The following is a 14,762-nucleotide window of genomic DNA, read 5'->3' on the forward strand; positions in this document are numbered from 1 at the left end:
TTCATTTGAGTAAAATTAGTATCTTTGTGGAGAGGGCCACGGCATCCTTTGATTTCACTGTCAGACAGCAGATAAAAGTAAGATCGAAAGAAACGAAGGCAAATCATTTTGCCAGTTCTTTGTAATCGTGGAACTCTAATCAGTCAACACTATGACTAGCGGCTTTATAAATGACTACGATTCCCAGGATGCCACAAGGTACAGCAGGCAAGACTTCGACTCCCAGCATGCTGTACTCTGGAACTTCCAGTCCCAGAATGCAACGCTCCTCCTTGCTCCCAGAGGTCCATGAAGACTACAATTCCCGGCATGCAGCGCCGCCCCCAGTTTCTGGCGCCCCGCTGGACCCTGCTTCGGAGAGACCTTTTGGACTCCAGAGGGCGGGCCCTGGAGTCCCAGCCCTCTCTGGGGGACGTGTCTGCGCTGCAGTTCTGGTCCGTTGGGCCTGTCCAGACGAAGCCTCGAAGGGATGGGTTGGGGCCTGGGCTGGGCTTCTCCCAGGCAGCGTTTGAGGCAGCCCTAATGGGGCCCTCCGGGGGCCTTCCTCCCTTTGAACTGCGGTGGCGGGCGGGCTCGCTGTATCCTGCAGCCCTCAGAGTAGGGGCCGCCATCACCATGGCCCCGGCTGCGAGTCGGCCCTGTCCCGGAGGGTCGCGGGACATCCTGTGGCGCGTGAGTGCTGCGCGCACCGTGGCAGGCGCTCGTTAGCTCGGGGGTCTGGCTGGTTTGGGGGGGTCGGTCGCGCGTGCGCGCTGGGAGGGGGAGGGGCTGGCTCTAGTAGCGTGGGGAGCGCGTGGGGAGGTGGGGAGACCCGAGTGAGTGGTTTCGGGGTTGTGCGGGGCATCCTCCGTGGAAGCTAGTTATATATAGTAGGGAGGGGCGTGCTAAGGAGAGTTGGTTACAAGGTGTATGTCTGTGCGGGACGTCCTGAGTGTAACCTTGTTACTGTGTGAGAGAGGGGTCCTCAATGGAAGCTGGTCATGGTGGGAAGGATGACCTGCATGGGAATTGGGGCGGGGAATGGGACAGAGTTGTATGTCAGGGAGGGGTACCTACTAAGTGCAAACATCTTTAATTTGTTGACTACTTGGGATAAGAAGCGGGAAAGAATATCCGGAATCGGAAAGACAACAGCTGGACTTAGGGTCTGGGTAAAAGCAGGACGGGTATTTTGTCAAATTAGAGGAATGTGGACACTGTGGGCCGGAGGTGAGGAGGTACTTCCTTCTGGAAGTTTAGTCAACAGTTCTGCATCCCTTCTGTGGCGGGCAAAGAGTAACAGGAGTAAGATCCCTTTTAGAACAGTGCTTATACCCTGGCAGTACTGCCATCTACTTTGTTCAGTTCAGTTCAGTCGCTCAGTCGCGTCCGACTCTTCGGGACCCCATGGACTGCAGCATGCCAGGCCTCCCTGTCCATCACCAACTCCCGGAGTTTACTCAAACTCATGTCCATTGCGTCGGTGATGCCATCCAACCATTTCATCCTCTGTCGTCCCCTTCTCCTGCCTTTAGTCTTTCCCAGCATCAGGGTCTTTTCCAATGAGTGTGTTCTTCGCATCAGGTGGTCAAAGTACTGGAGTTTCAGCTTCAGCATCAGTCCTTCCAATGAATACTCAGGAGTTATTTCCTTTAGGATGGACTGGTTGGATCTCCTTGCAGTCCAAGGGACTCTCAAGAGTCTTCTCCAACACCACAGTTCAAAAGCATCAATTCTTTGGCACTCAGCTTTCTTTATAGTCCAACTCTCACATCCATACATGACTACTGGAAAAACCATGGCTTTGACTAGATGGACCTTTGTTGACAAAGTAATGTCTCTGCTTTTTAATATGCTGTTTAGGTTGGTCATAGCTTTTCTTCCAAGGAGTAAGCGTCTTTTAATTTCATGACTGCAGTCACCATCTGCAGTGATTTTGGAGTCCCCCCAAAAAATAAAGTCAGCTACTGTTTGCACTGTTTCCCCATCTATTTGCCATAAAGTGACGGGACCAGATGCTATGATTTTAGTTTTCTGAATGTTGAGTTTTAAGCCAGCTTTTTCACTCTCCTCTTTCACTGTCATCAAGAGGCTTTTTAGTTCTTCACTTTCTGCCATAAGGGTGGTGTCATCTGCATATCTGAGGTTATTGATACTTTTCCTGGCAATCTTGATTCCAGCTTGTGCTTGCTTCATCCAGCCCAGTATTTCTCATGATGTACTCTGCATATAAGTTAAATAAACAGGGTAACAGTATACAGCCTTGACGTACTCCTTTCCCAATTTGGAACCAGTCTGTTGTTCCACGTCCAGTTCTAACTGTTGCTTCTTGACCTGTATTCAGATTTCTCAAGAGGCAGGTCAAGTGGTCTGGTATTCACATCTCTTGAAGAATTTTCTTTGTATCCCAAGTTATTAATACTAAATCTTGCCTGTTCTTTATAACCTTTATCAGCTGTTGATGTCCTGTAGATTGTGCATCAGAATGATGGCTGCAGTTTTTCTTTTTTAAGCTTTCTTATTGCCACCGCCTTCCTTCAGACACTGACTGAAATCTTTGGCTTGGGCTGCTGGGATGTGCTGCCTCCTGTTTGTCTGCTGTCTGCCTCTTGTCCCCTCTCATCCATCTTCAATGTAGCCACCTTACAGACACAAGGGTGTTTTACCTTCCAGAGAGAAATCTGATTGTCACTTTTGCGCTTGAAATCCCTCAAGATCTTTTCTTGTATTCATGTATTCAGCAGTAAATCTTGTGTCTCTTTTGAGGTGTGTGTGTATGTGTTAAGTTGCTTCAGTCGTGTCTGACTCTTTGCCATCCTATGGACTGTAGCCCACCAGACTCCTCTGTTCATGAGATTCTCCAGGCAAGAATACTGGAGTGGATTGCCATGTCCTTCTATAGAGGATCTTCGCCACCCAGGGGTGGAACCTGTGTCTCTTATGTTTCCTGCATTGGCAGGCGGGAAGCCCATGTCTTATGAGGTAGGCACTGATAATTCAGACATGAATACAATGAAGTAGGTGCTCAGTTAGGAACCCATATCTAATAATTGTAAACACAGTCGCGGAATATACATGATTCCTGTAATATGTATCAGATCAGATCAGTCGCTCAGTCATGTCCGACTCTTTGCGACCCCATGAATCGCAGCACGCCAGGCCTCCCTGTCCATCACCAACTCCTGGAGTTCACTGAGACTCACGTCCATTGAGTCATGATGCCATCCAGCCATCTCATCCTCTGTCGTCCCCTTCTCCTCTAGCCCCCAATCCCTCCCAGCATCAGAGTCTTTTCCAATGAGTCAACTCTTCGCATGAGGTGGCCAAAGTACTGGAGTTTCAGCTTTAGCATCATTCCTTCCAAAGAAATCCTAGGGCTGATCTCCTTCAGAATGGACTGGTTGGATCTCCTTGCAGTCCAAGGGACTCTCAAGAGTCTTCTCCAACACCACAGTTCAAAAGCATCAATTCTTTGGTGCTCAGCCTTCTTCACAGTCCAACTCTCACATCCATACATGACCACAAGAAAAACCATAGCCTTGACTAGACGAACCTTTGTTGGCAAAGTAATGTCTCTGCTTTTGAATGTGCTATCTCGGTTGGTCATAACTTTCCTTCCAAGGAGTAAGCGTCTTTTAATTTCATGGCTGCAGTCAGCATCTGTAGTGATTTTGGAGCCCCGAAAAATAAAGTCTGACACTGTTTCCACTGTTTCCCCATCTATTTCCCATGAAAAGTGATGGGACCAGATGCCATGATCTTCGTTTTCTGAATGTTGAGCTTTAAGCCAACTTTTTCACTCTCCACTTTCACTTTCATCAAGAGGCTTTTGAGTTCCTCTTCACTTTCTGCCATAAGGGTGGTGTCATCTGCATATCTGAGGTTATTGATATTTCTCCCGGCAATCTTGATTCCAGCTTGTGTTTCTTCCAGTCCAGCGTTTCTCATGATGTACTCTGCATATAAGTTAAATAAACAGGGTGACAGTATACAGCCTTGACGTACTCCTTTTCCTATTTGGAACCAGTCTGGTGTTCCATGTCCAGTTCTAACTGTTGCTTCCTGACCTGCATATAAATTTCTCAAGTGGCAGATCAGGTGGTCTGGTATTCCTGTCTCTTTCAGAATTTTCCACAGTTTATTGTGATCCACACAGTCAAAGGCTTTGGCATAGTCAATAAAGCAGAAATAGATGTTTTTCTGGAACTCTCTTGCTTTTTCCATGATCCAGTGGATGTTGGCAATTTGATCTCTGGTTCCTCTGCCTTTTCTAAAACCAGCTTGAACATCAAGAAGTTCACAGTTCACGTATTGCTGAAGCCTGGCTTGGAGAATTTTAGTAGTAATATGTATACACTTTCAGATATTGACATGTTTATCAAACCTAGGGAGACAACTATAAGTTGCTGTGAAATATAGTTGTAAACTAAATGAAACCTACTTCACTCCCCAAAGTGTGATATTTAATGTGACCTCTGACTCTGGACTAAAACAGCAAGCGTTCACTGATAGGAGAAGATTCTGTAGTGGTATGTAATATTGTTAATAGTAGCGGACCATTGGAGTTTATAGACAGCTGCATGGCCTGTAATCTGGGTGTAAATATTAGTGATTAACATCCTGTATGAAAAGATAAGATTTGCATAACCGAAATAACTGGAATAGTTTAACTGACTTCATGATTGAGGGATTTTGTTTATTTAATTGCAGGTGTTGGGCTGGAGGATAGTTACAAGCATTGTCTGGTCAGTGCTGCTGCTGCCCATCTGTACCACAGTATTTGTAATCTTCAGCAGCATTGATTTATTTCATCCTATACAGTGGCTGTCTGGTAAGTGATATTCAGTTTGGGGATAACAAATTTACAGGACCCACTTTTCAACATAAAAATTGCATTACGGTTTAAATTTATTTTAGTCTCTGTATTGAGAGTGGCAAAAAAAAAAAAATTCACTCTGAGGTTCTTAAGCTTTTCCCTGCCTAACATAGGCATTTTCACTATATAATAAGATCGCAAAACCCGTCAGAGACTGTTTACAGAAGCAGAAAGATCACTAGAGACCACATTAATAAAAACTTAATTTTGTTTGTCTTTTCTCTGCGACAGCTTTATTGAGGAAGTGAACCTGTGACCTTTCTTTTTAAGGAAGTGAACTAATACTTTTACATATTTAAAAATTATAGATAGAAAATATCACATATCTTTTAAAAATTTTTTTCTAATTAAGAATACTTAATTTCTTTATTGTGGCTGATAAGAAAGATGAAAAAAGAGAAAAGGAGGAGACTAAGGAACACAGAGTTAAACTGATTAATAAGAAGGAAAAAATTGTAGCAGGCTAATGTTTCTCAAAATTCTTGGTGACAGTAAAATTAATAAATTCATCAAAGTGTAACTACTTTATGTTAATAATAGCTACCAATTATTGCCACCTACTATGTGCTAGGCACCATGCTAAGTACCTTAAATATATTCTTTTTTTTTTTTTTTGTCCACTCCTCATGGCATATGTGGGTCTTACTTCCCCAACAAGGGATCGAACTTGCACCCCTTGCAGTGGAGAAGTGGAGTCTTAACCCCTGGCCCACCACGGAAATCCCAGGATGTTACTTCTTATCCTTCCTATTAATACAACCTTGTATGATAAGAATGAGGTAGTATTCCTACTTCAATGAGGGACCTGAGACTCAGGTTATAAGTCTGTGCAGAGACACAGCTAGTGAGTAACTGAACTAGGATTTGAATATTGGTCTCTGACTTCAAAGCCTATGTTTTTTCCACTCTGCCACACTAGAATTTAAAAAGAGAAATGTTCCCAAAGTAGATTTTGAAGCCTTTTAAGGTCTTGCCTAAGGCTAAAAAGCACAAATACTCTTGAAATTCTTCCTTTCCCCCCTCCACTCCAAATTGGTAACAATAGATTTCTTTTGCTTTGAAAAGTGGGAAGTATGTTGTTAATTTAATTTTTCAGAAGAAATGCCCATTTTCCAAGAGTTAAAATCTTACTTTATGGCTTTTGGAGAGAGATTGCTGCTAAAGAATTGAAGTCATTTTAAGTTTTTTATTGAGAGATATCAATCTTTTTGGGTGAATCTCACAGTCAGATTAAGTTAAGCCATAAGCTAGTACCAGGGTGGCAGGTATTTCTGTAACCACCTTGCCTGTGTCTGCGTGACTCATGCTTGTCTAGTTGCAGCTTTAGAATATTCAATATTGTAATCTAGAGCCATGACCAGTTGTTACGGATTGGTACTTCAGACAAAACCTTTTTGCCATTTCGTGGCCCATGGGTTCTTTAATTCTAGTGTCCCTTTTTCTCCAGATTGGATTTGATTTATGCCATTTTTCTCATCAAATATTACTTGTCTGCTTCAACTTTTTCTGCCTAAAGTCTTTACAGAAAAATTTAGTCCTTCCTTCCTTATTTCCAGCCACATGAATTAGTTCTTTCTCTCTTTTAGCTCAGTGTAATGCTTGAGAAATTTACTTGTGGATACTTAATAGTTTTTCAGTAATTTTGATCAATGAATTAAAATTTTAAAAATAATTGGTCGCATTTAGTCTATTTAACAAACATATGTCCATATTTTTATTTCTCTTGTTCATGTTTTTAGGCATATTATATACATATGTTAAACTGTCACATTTTTTAGATGGAATATTGATTGTTGAAACACTCTAAAATGTGAATGTATTAGTATTTCACAGGGATGTCATGAATTTTTATTTTTAATTTTGTTCATTTGGATGATTTACAGATTATTCTATTTCTGGAAATGTTACTTTTTTTAGCTATAGGGACTAATTGCATTTAAGAAGAGATCTGAAAAATATTTACATTTTAGAAAGAAACTTTGTTGGTATAGTACTAAATGTGGTACTTCTCTGTTTCACATGAAATATGTTTGCATATGGTATTATTTGTCTGATGTTATCATCTGGGTCATCTAAAAGAAATTCTGGTATATATTAAAGATAAGTTTTTAAATTAGAATTAGAGTTGTGGTTCAAGCCCCCCTTTTTATTGCAGTATACTAAATGTGACAGTATGCCTGAATGAACTCACTAATTCATCTCTCTTTTGTTTTAGCTTCTTTCTATGATCTGTATAATTCCTACATTATCTTTTACCTTCTGCTGCTGTCAGTGGTAATTGTAATAATAAGTATTTTCAATGTGGAGTTCTATACAGGTGAGTTTTCAAATGTTAGCCATCTTTAAAATACCTGAATTTATTTTACTAAGAGCAGACATAATGAGTTTTGTATGTGGATGTGTACATCAGAGGCTGTATTTTGTGTCAAAGTTTTTAAATGTATACAGAATTATATGCTTTTGAGTGTCTTATGGTAAAATTTATTTGATACTTTCTCTGATTTTAAAAAATAATTAGCACTCTTAGGACAAATTGTATGATTCCACTTCCATATATGAGGTAACCAGAGTAGTCTTGAATTCATGGAGATATGAAGTAGAATGATGGTTGCCAGGGACTTGAGGGAGGAGGGAGTGGGCAATTGTTAAGTGGATACAGAGTTAATAGGCTCAGGGGAGGATGGAGAAGTTTGGAGATGGATGGTGGTGATGGTTGCACAGCAATGTGAGTGTACTTAAAACTATACACTTAAAAATGGTAATTTTTTAAATATGTGTTTTATGACATTAAAAAAATTCAGACATTTTAATAGTTCACAGCTAGTGATTAAAGTTGTGATTTAGCAGATATATGATAAAAATAACTCCTTTATAGAGTAGGAGATCAAGACCAGATGATTTCTGAGGTCCTTTTCAAATATTAAAGTTTATAATTCTGTGATTTTGGAACAACAGAATTTAAAATATCATATGTTTTGCCTTGGGAGAATCACCTGCTAGATTTTAGAGTGTTTTACTTTTTCTCAATTTCTCTCCTTGCTCTTCCTGCCTTTTCAGATTCCTTAAGTCTGTCCTTGAGGTAAAATGAGAAGCTTTTTCATATACTTCTTTTTTCCACTATAACTTCATTCCTCTTTTTAGTTCTTTAGTACTTCCTGGCTAGATATGATATATAATTTCACATTGTTCTCTGGGTTTTATAATATACCCTTTTCCTTTGCTTTTCTAATCCCTCACTACTTGCTGATGGATCTCTTTTTCTATTCAAGCCATCTGTAGAACCCCTTGACTCATAGCTAGCGTTTTTGGTGCGGGGAGAGGGGTGGCGGGCCTGTGCTACATGGCTTGCATGATCTTAGTTCTCCAACTAGGAACTGAATCTGTGCTCTCTGCAGTGGAAGCGTGAAGTCTTAACCACTGGACCACCTGGGAAGCCTTCATCTAGTCTTTCTTCAAGCCTGACTAGTCACTTTGGCTCATTCCTTCAACATTCATTATGCAATGGATTGTGTAGGGATAAGAGATGTTTGGTCCCAGTTTTCCCCAAGAGGTCACAATTAATGTTGAGACTGGATAATAGGAGACACTGGATATCCAGTGTATCCAGGTAATACACTTGATAGTAGGAGAGTATATAGGAGCACCATTTACCCAGCACGGTGAACTTCCTGAGGAGATGACGTTTAAACCAAGCCTTGAAGGGTGAGTATATTAAGTAGACAAGGAAGAAAAATGATTTTCTAAGGGGGAAATATAGCATATAAAAAGGTTTAGTGACATCAGAAGGTTTGGTATAAGTTCAGATCAGATCAGTCGCTCAGTCGTGTCCGACTCTTTGCAACCCCATGAATCGCAGCACGCCAGGCCTCCCTGTCCATCACCAACTCCCGGAGTTCACTCAGACTCACGTCCATCGAGTCAGTGATGCCATCCAGCCATCCCATCCTCTGTCGTCCCCTTCTCCTCCTGCCCCCAATCCTTCCCAGCATCAGAGTCTTTTCCAGTGAGTCAACTCTTCGCATGAGGTGGCCAAAGTACTGGAGTTTCAGCTTTAGCATCATTCCTTCCAAAGAAATCCTAGGGTTGATCTCCTTCAGAATGGACTTGTTGGATCTCCTTGCAGTCCAAGGGACTCTCAAGAGTCTTCTCCAACACCACAGTTCAAAAGCATCAATTCTTCGGCACTCAGCCTTCTTCACAGTCCAACTCTCACATCCATACATGACCACAGGAAAAACCATAGCCTTGACTAGACGAACCTTTGTTGGCAAAGTAATGTCTCTGCTTTTGAATGTGCTATCTCGGTTGGTCATAACTTTCCTTCCAAGGAGTAAGCGTCTTTTAATTTCATGGCTGCAGTCACCATCTGCAGTGGTTTTGGAGCCCCGAAAAATAAAGTCTGACACTGTTTCCACTGTTTCCCCATCTATTTCCCATGAAGTGATGGGACCAGATGCCATGATCTTCGTTTTCTGAATGTTGAGCTTTAAGCCAACTTTTTCACTCTCCACTTTCACTTTCATCAAGAGGCTTTTGAGTTCCTCTTCACTTTTTGCCATAAGGGTGGTGTCATCTACATATCTGAAGTTATTGATATTTCTCCCGGCAGTCTTGATTCCAGTTTGTGTTTCTTCCAGTCCAGAGTTTCTCATGATGTACTCTGCATATAAGTTAAATAAACAGGGTGACAATATACAGCCTTGACGAACTCCTTTTCCTATTTGGAACCAGTCTGTTGTTCCATGTCCAGTTCTACCTGTTGCTTCCTGACCTGCATACAAATTTCTCAAGAGGCAGGTCAGGTGGTCTGGTATTCCCATCTCTTTCAGAATTTTCCACAGTTTATTGTGATCCACACAGTGAAAGGCTTTGGCATAGTCACTAAAGCAGAAATAGATGTTTTTTTGGAACTCTCTTGCTTTTTCCATGATCCAGCAGATGTTGGCAATTTGATCTCTGGTTCCTCTGCCTTTTCTAAAACCAGCTTGAACATCAGGAAGTTCACGGTTCACATATTGCTGAAGCCTGGCTTGGAGAATTTTGAGCATTACTTTACTAGCGTGTGAGATGAGTGCAATTGTGCGGTAGTTTGAGCATTCTTTGACATTGCCTTTCTTTGGGATAGGAATGAAAACGGACCTTTTCCAGTCCTGTGGCCACTGCTGAGTTTTCCAAATTTGCTGGCATATTGAGTGCAGCACTTTCACAGCATCATCTTTCAGGATTTGGAATATAAGTTAATTACAGTCAATAGGCGTTGTGGGCATTTCTGGTAGGGAGGGAAAGGTGATAGCATCCTCTTCTCCGAATTGTAAAGCACCTAAGCCCTCTCCCATTGTGCTTAGTTTTCCACTATATTTGGTGTGTATTAAATACCGTCAGAATTAAAAGAAGACTGTGTACAAAGATAGGTCACGGAACCCTGTGCCAGCTGTTCTCAAAGGCCAGCATGCCTCACCTCCTACCCACTCTTGCCTACCTGAGTTCACCTTGCAAGCATTTATTTTAGTGTTCAGCGTTTTCATTATTTACCTAGTTTGTGGTTTATTTTTCCAGATGAACTATATATTGTCAATTCAGAATGCTGAAATAAGGACAACTTGCTGGAAGACAGGCAGTATCTTAAAATTATTGTTTATTCCTTTATAGGAGTAAGGGGAGTGCCAGGGTAGGCACTATTTGAGGGGTCCGGAAATCTTAATTAAAAAGAATGAAAAATGTTAATCATACTATCCTTAGGTTTCATCTCTAGATTCTTTGGTTTTTCTTTTTCTGTGTGTATCTGTATTTAGTCTTTTTTCAGGTTATTTTAACTTAGAAGGTTTCTGTACTGTGTTTTATACTGACTCAGTTTCTTCCTGCCCTTTGAAGTGTTTATGCAAGGAGGGGAGGAAAGAGTTTAGGTCCCTGCTTTATATGCCGTGGATGTTAAAGCCACAGTCTCGTGTTTTCCTTTCAGTTGTTCCTTCCATTCCCTGCTCAAGACTGGCACTGATAGGAAAGATCCTTCATCCGCAGCAGCTCATGCACTCCTTTATGCACGCTGCAATGGGAATGTTGATGGCTTGGTGTGCTACAGTGATGACCAAGGGCCAGTACAGCTTCCTTGTGGTTCCCTGCACTGGTACCGAGAGGTAATACTCCATATATTTTTTATAAGGGTCCTTGTTTAGTTATTAATCCAAAGGTGACCTGTATACATTAATAGTTTATGGACATTCTTTACTTTCCAGACTTCTGTTAAAAAGTGCTTTCTCACATACATACATCAAATGATTTTGATGTTTTATGTTTGTTGAATTCAGCAGTTTTTTTTTAAGCCATTCTGTGCAAGGTGCTATGCCAGACGCTGTTGGGTTTATTAGAATGATTTACATATATGTGGACTACAAGCTCCTTCAGAGCTGAGAACAGTAGGTGATGGAAGACATGGGTGCAAATGCATATATGAGGAGAGGAATAGAAGTGTGTGAGAAATAGGATGTAACAGGAAGAAAGTGAAATGTGCAGATATAACTTGTGGGAGTTCAGAAAGCAGGGAGGGATTCATACATGGCTTCTGGGAGGAGGTGGCATTTAGGTTGGGGTTTGAAGGAAGGATAATATGGGAAGAATGAAAACAAATGTTAAATAATTAACAACTACCTTCTTCAGTAGAGCACTTTTATAATTTTGAAACACAGTTCTTGAACAGATGACATTGATATAAATACCAAGTTGATATTCTGATTTTAAAAATAAAAAAAGATTTCTGGAGTAGTCTTTAAGTCCTCAATTAGACATTGCTTTTATACAGTGTTCATGACTACTGAATACTTGATTTCCTTTTGTTCCCCAGTGACTATTATATAGGGCAGGCTTTTTTCCTAATGTGGTAAATGTTCTTTAGTGAAAGGGTTCCCATGAAGGATTCCCTCCTTATAAGAGACAACACAGAGAGAAGCCCAAAGTTATGGCATCTCTATCAGGTATATAGCCTTCATTTACAGTCCTTCCTAGCCCAGATACGGTTTACCAGTAACTCAAAAGCACCATTGGTTACTGTCATAGGAGACATTCTTACCCTTACCAGATTTCCAAATGAGCAGAGCTAGAGTTGTGTTTTTTGTTTTGTTCTTAAAATGGGAAGATTTATTAAGGTTTTTCTGCAAAAGTAACAGCCAAGCCCATGCTTCTTAAGAGAAGTGATTAGCAGGAAATTTATGTCATGCCTTGGGTCCAGAACCACAGGATGCTTCTTAGTTTTAAGTAAAGATCAAATTCTCATGCATCAGGGGAAAGGGTTTTGTTAATCTTTTGCCCACACTTAACCTGAAACACACCCTTATGTTAGAATTCGGGGCATTTCTTAAGTAATTAAGTCAAAGCTTTGCCTTCAGTAAATATTGAGCCTAAATGGTGATGTGTCCCTGGCTATTGAACTAATAACCTAACTTTTCCCTTTCAGCTTAGATAGCCCTGCTGTACCAACCTGCTTAAATGAGTATCACCTTTTCTTCCTACTGGCTGGAGCATTTATGGGCTATAGCTATAGCCTCCTATATTTTATTAACAATATGAACTACCTTCCATTTCCCATCATACAGGTAAGCTGTCATTTGAGCATTTCCTTATGTCAAAATTTGGCTGGGTTAAAATTGCCCTGGTGATTCTTTATATAACTGGCCTCATCTGCTTAATTCATTTTTGATCAGTGAAACTTAGGACTGAGATGCTCAAAATGCCATTTGGAGAGGAGATCTTTGTCTTCATGAGACTTGAGTGTCTGGGAGCTGCAGTTACCCTTCCTGCTGCGTCTCTCAGAATACCGCTTTGTTCCACTCTTTCCCTCCTTGCTAGGTAGTGGCAGCTGCTGTGACCAAGCAGGGCTGGGGGAGGGTGAAGATGACACTCAGGCAAAGTACCTCTGTGCAGCTGCCAGCTTGTTTTTGAACCTAAGAATCTCATTAGCTTGAGGATGTACAAGTAAGTATAGAACATGTTAGTTACATTCTGAATAAATAAAAGTTTGATTGGTTTGAGTGGGGTAGTTTAGACTGTCTTTCACTTAGGTTTTTACTAATTTGGTAGAAGCTGTCCCCTCCTCTGGCAGGAGAGAGAAAGGTAGGTTGGGGTTTCTCCAGTGCCATCCAGGCTCTCTGCAGCCTGCTGCCACTGTTCTTGACTGTGCTGTTATTCGCTTCATTCCTGCTCTATGGCATACTGAATCCTGGGCTTTGGAGTAAAACTGTTAGAACCAGTTCCTTCGCGCTAGGACCCAGTCTGGGAGGGAGAGTGTAGGGGAGGGATGTATAGATGAATGATGTGCCACGAGAGTGTAAATATTAGAGTGTGATGGATTAGGGTTCTCCTGGTTTAACTGAAGTTTTCACATGCCTGTTGCATTCTTGAGAACAATCTGATGAAAATACACCTACTGCAAAGAGATAGTGCTCATAGGCAAGACTGGCGCTTACCTCTCTGCTGTCTGTGAGCCTATGACAGGGAGTCCTGTTACAAGTTCTTCCCATCCTGTGAAGGTGAGTTAAAAGCAGCTTGAGTGCCATCTTCGCTACCTCAGAATTTCACAAGGAGAAAGATCCCAAAATCCTGCATAGAAATATCCATGGTGAATCATCTTTGATTGAAACATCATTAAGAATATAGAAAATGAAGAAAAGAAGGTACTAGAGAAAAATTAGATTACTCCCAAATCTCTTGCTCCTTATGGACTTCTGTTGATAGTGAAAGCCTGTTTAACATCACAGATGTGTAAGGGAGTGAACAAGGAGAGTCCAGTATTGGCAGAACTGATACATTATTGTTTATACCATGTAATGTGCATTTGTAAAATTTGACTGCTAAATTTTTTGTAATTTCTTTTGATAAAATTTTGGATTCACTCTTGTATATTTTTCCAGACCCTTCATTGACGTTTATAAATATAGTGGCTGTAATATTATATATTTGATGGGTTGGGGTTTTCATAAATATTTTTATTTTGCACATATTATTCAGTAACTACTTTTTCATGTAACAATATGAAAAATTACATCTCTTTAAAAATACAGTATTTTAACCAATTTGCTGTTAGTCCATTAGATTTTTTTTTTCTTCTTTAAACTTGCTTCTGCTACAAAACTCAGTTCTATTGCCCTTATTAGATTCTTAATGACTGACTGATAGGGAAAAGCACAACACTGGTGTGGAGTAGGGTACAAAGAAATGAATAAATACCAAGATAGGCTTGGTAAGTTATACACCAAGAAGACTATTTGGAAGATTATTAAATGAGATAAGATTTATAGAGCCTGACACATAGTGAATATTTGAATAGGTAAAGGATAGCTCATAGCCAAATCACAGAAGAACCCAACAAGGAATTGAAAAGCATGTCACCTTAGGAGCAAGAAGAGGGTATATTAGCTTTCTCTGTGTATCTAACTGCTGCTGTAGCCTCTCTGGACCCTTGTAAGTGATGGTTGAGGTGAGAGCTGCAGTAGTAACAGTATAGGAACTACGCCCTTCTTATTGGGAGGTGAAGGTGAGATAGTGGTAGCACCCAGTGACTGCGTGGAATAGGTGCAATTCTACATCTTGGACTTTGAAAGTATTTTAATAAACCAGGATACTTCAGGCTGTGTGGTTAGTGACCAAGTATTCATTTCACCTGGGCTGCTTTTTGTAAGATACTGTTGGAATCTGCAGATATGGTATGAAGACAAAACCTCTACCTAAGGACTTTGCTGTCCTTCTGCTTCTGAAATCCTTAAAGAAGACCAGCCCTATAAACACAAAGGAAGACCAGAATTTGGGGAGTCCGTCTTTGCTTCTTCAGGTTTCCACAGATCCTCTCCAGTAATATAAAAATATTTTTCCCATTGGCATTTTTAGGGTACACAACCCTTGTTTCACAAGAAGCATAATT

General features: G+C 40.8%; 1 protein-coding gene across 2 annotated transcripts in view; it reads left to right on the plus strand.

The window, feature by feature from the left end:
- The first annotated feature begins 212 nt into the window (after positions 1-212).
- NDC1 (NDC1 transmembrane nucleoporin) overlaps positions 213-14,762 on the plus strand; it is a 60,020-nt gene continuing 45,470 nt past the window's right edge. The window contains exons 1-5 of one of the 2 annotated variants that reach the window (XM_059885136.1): positions 213-434; positions 4,690-4,810; positions 7,071-7,172; positions 10,815-10,989; positions 12,303-12,441. In XM_059885136.1, the coding sequence (XP_059741119.1) occupies positions 228-434; positions 4,690-4,810; positions 7,071-7,172; positions 10,815-10,989; positions 12,303-12,441 (744 nt within the window). In that variant the 5' untranslated portion in view covers positions 213-227. Of the gene's footprint in view, positions 435-594; positions 673-4,689; positions 4,811-7,070; positions 7,173-10,814; positions 10,990-12,302; positions 12,442-14,762 lie in introns of those variants that run through there. The other variant, XM_003585901.6, reaches the window with a different exon arrangement.

Source organism: Bos taurus, chromosome 3 (genome assembly GCF_002263795.3).
Source record: "Bos taurus isolate L1 Dominette 01449 registration number 42190680 breed Hereford chromosome 3, ARS-UCD2.0, whole genome shotgun sequence".
In the NCBI taxonomy this organism is placed as follows: Eukaryota; Metazoa; Chordata; class Mammalia; order Artiodactyla; family Bovidae; genus Bos; species Bos taurus.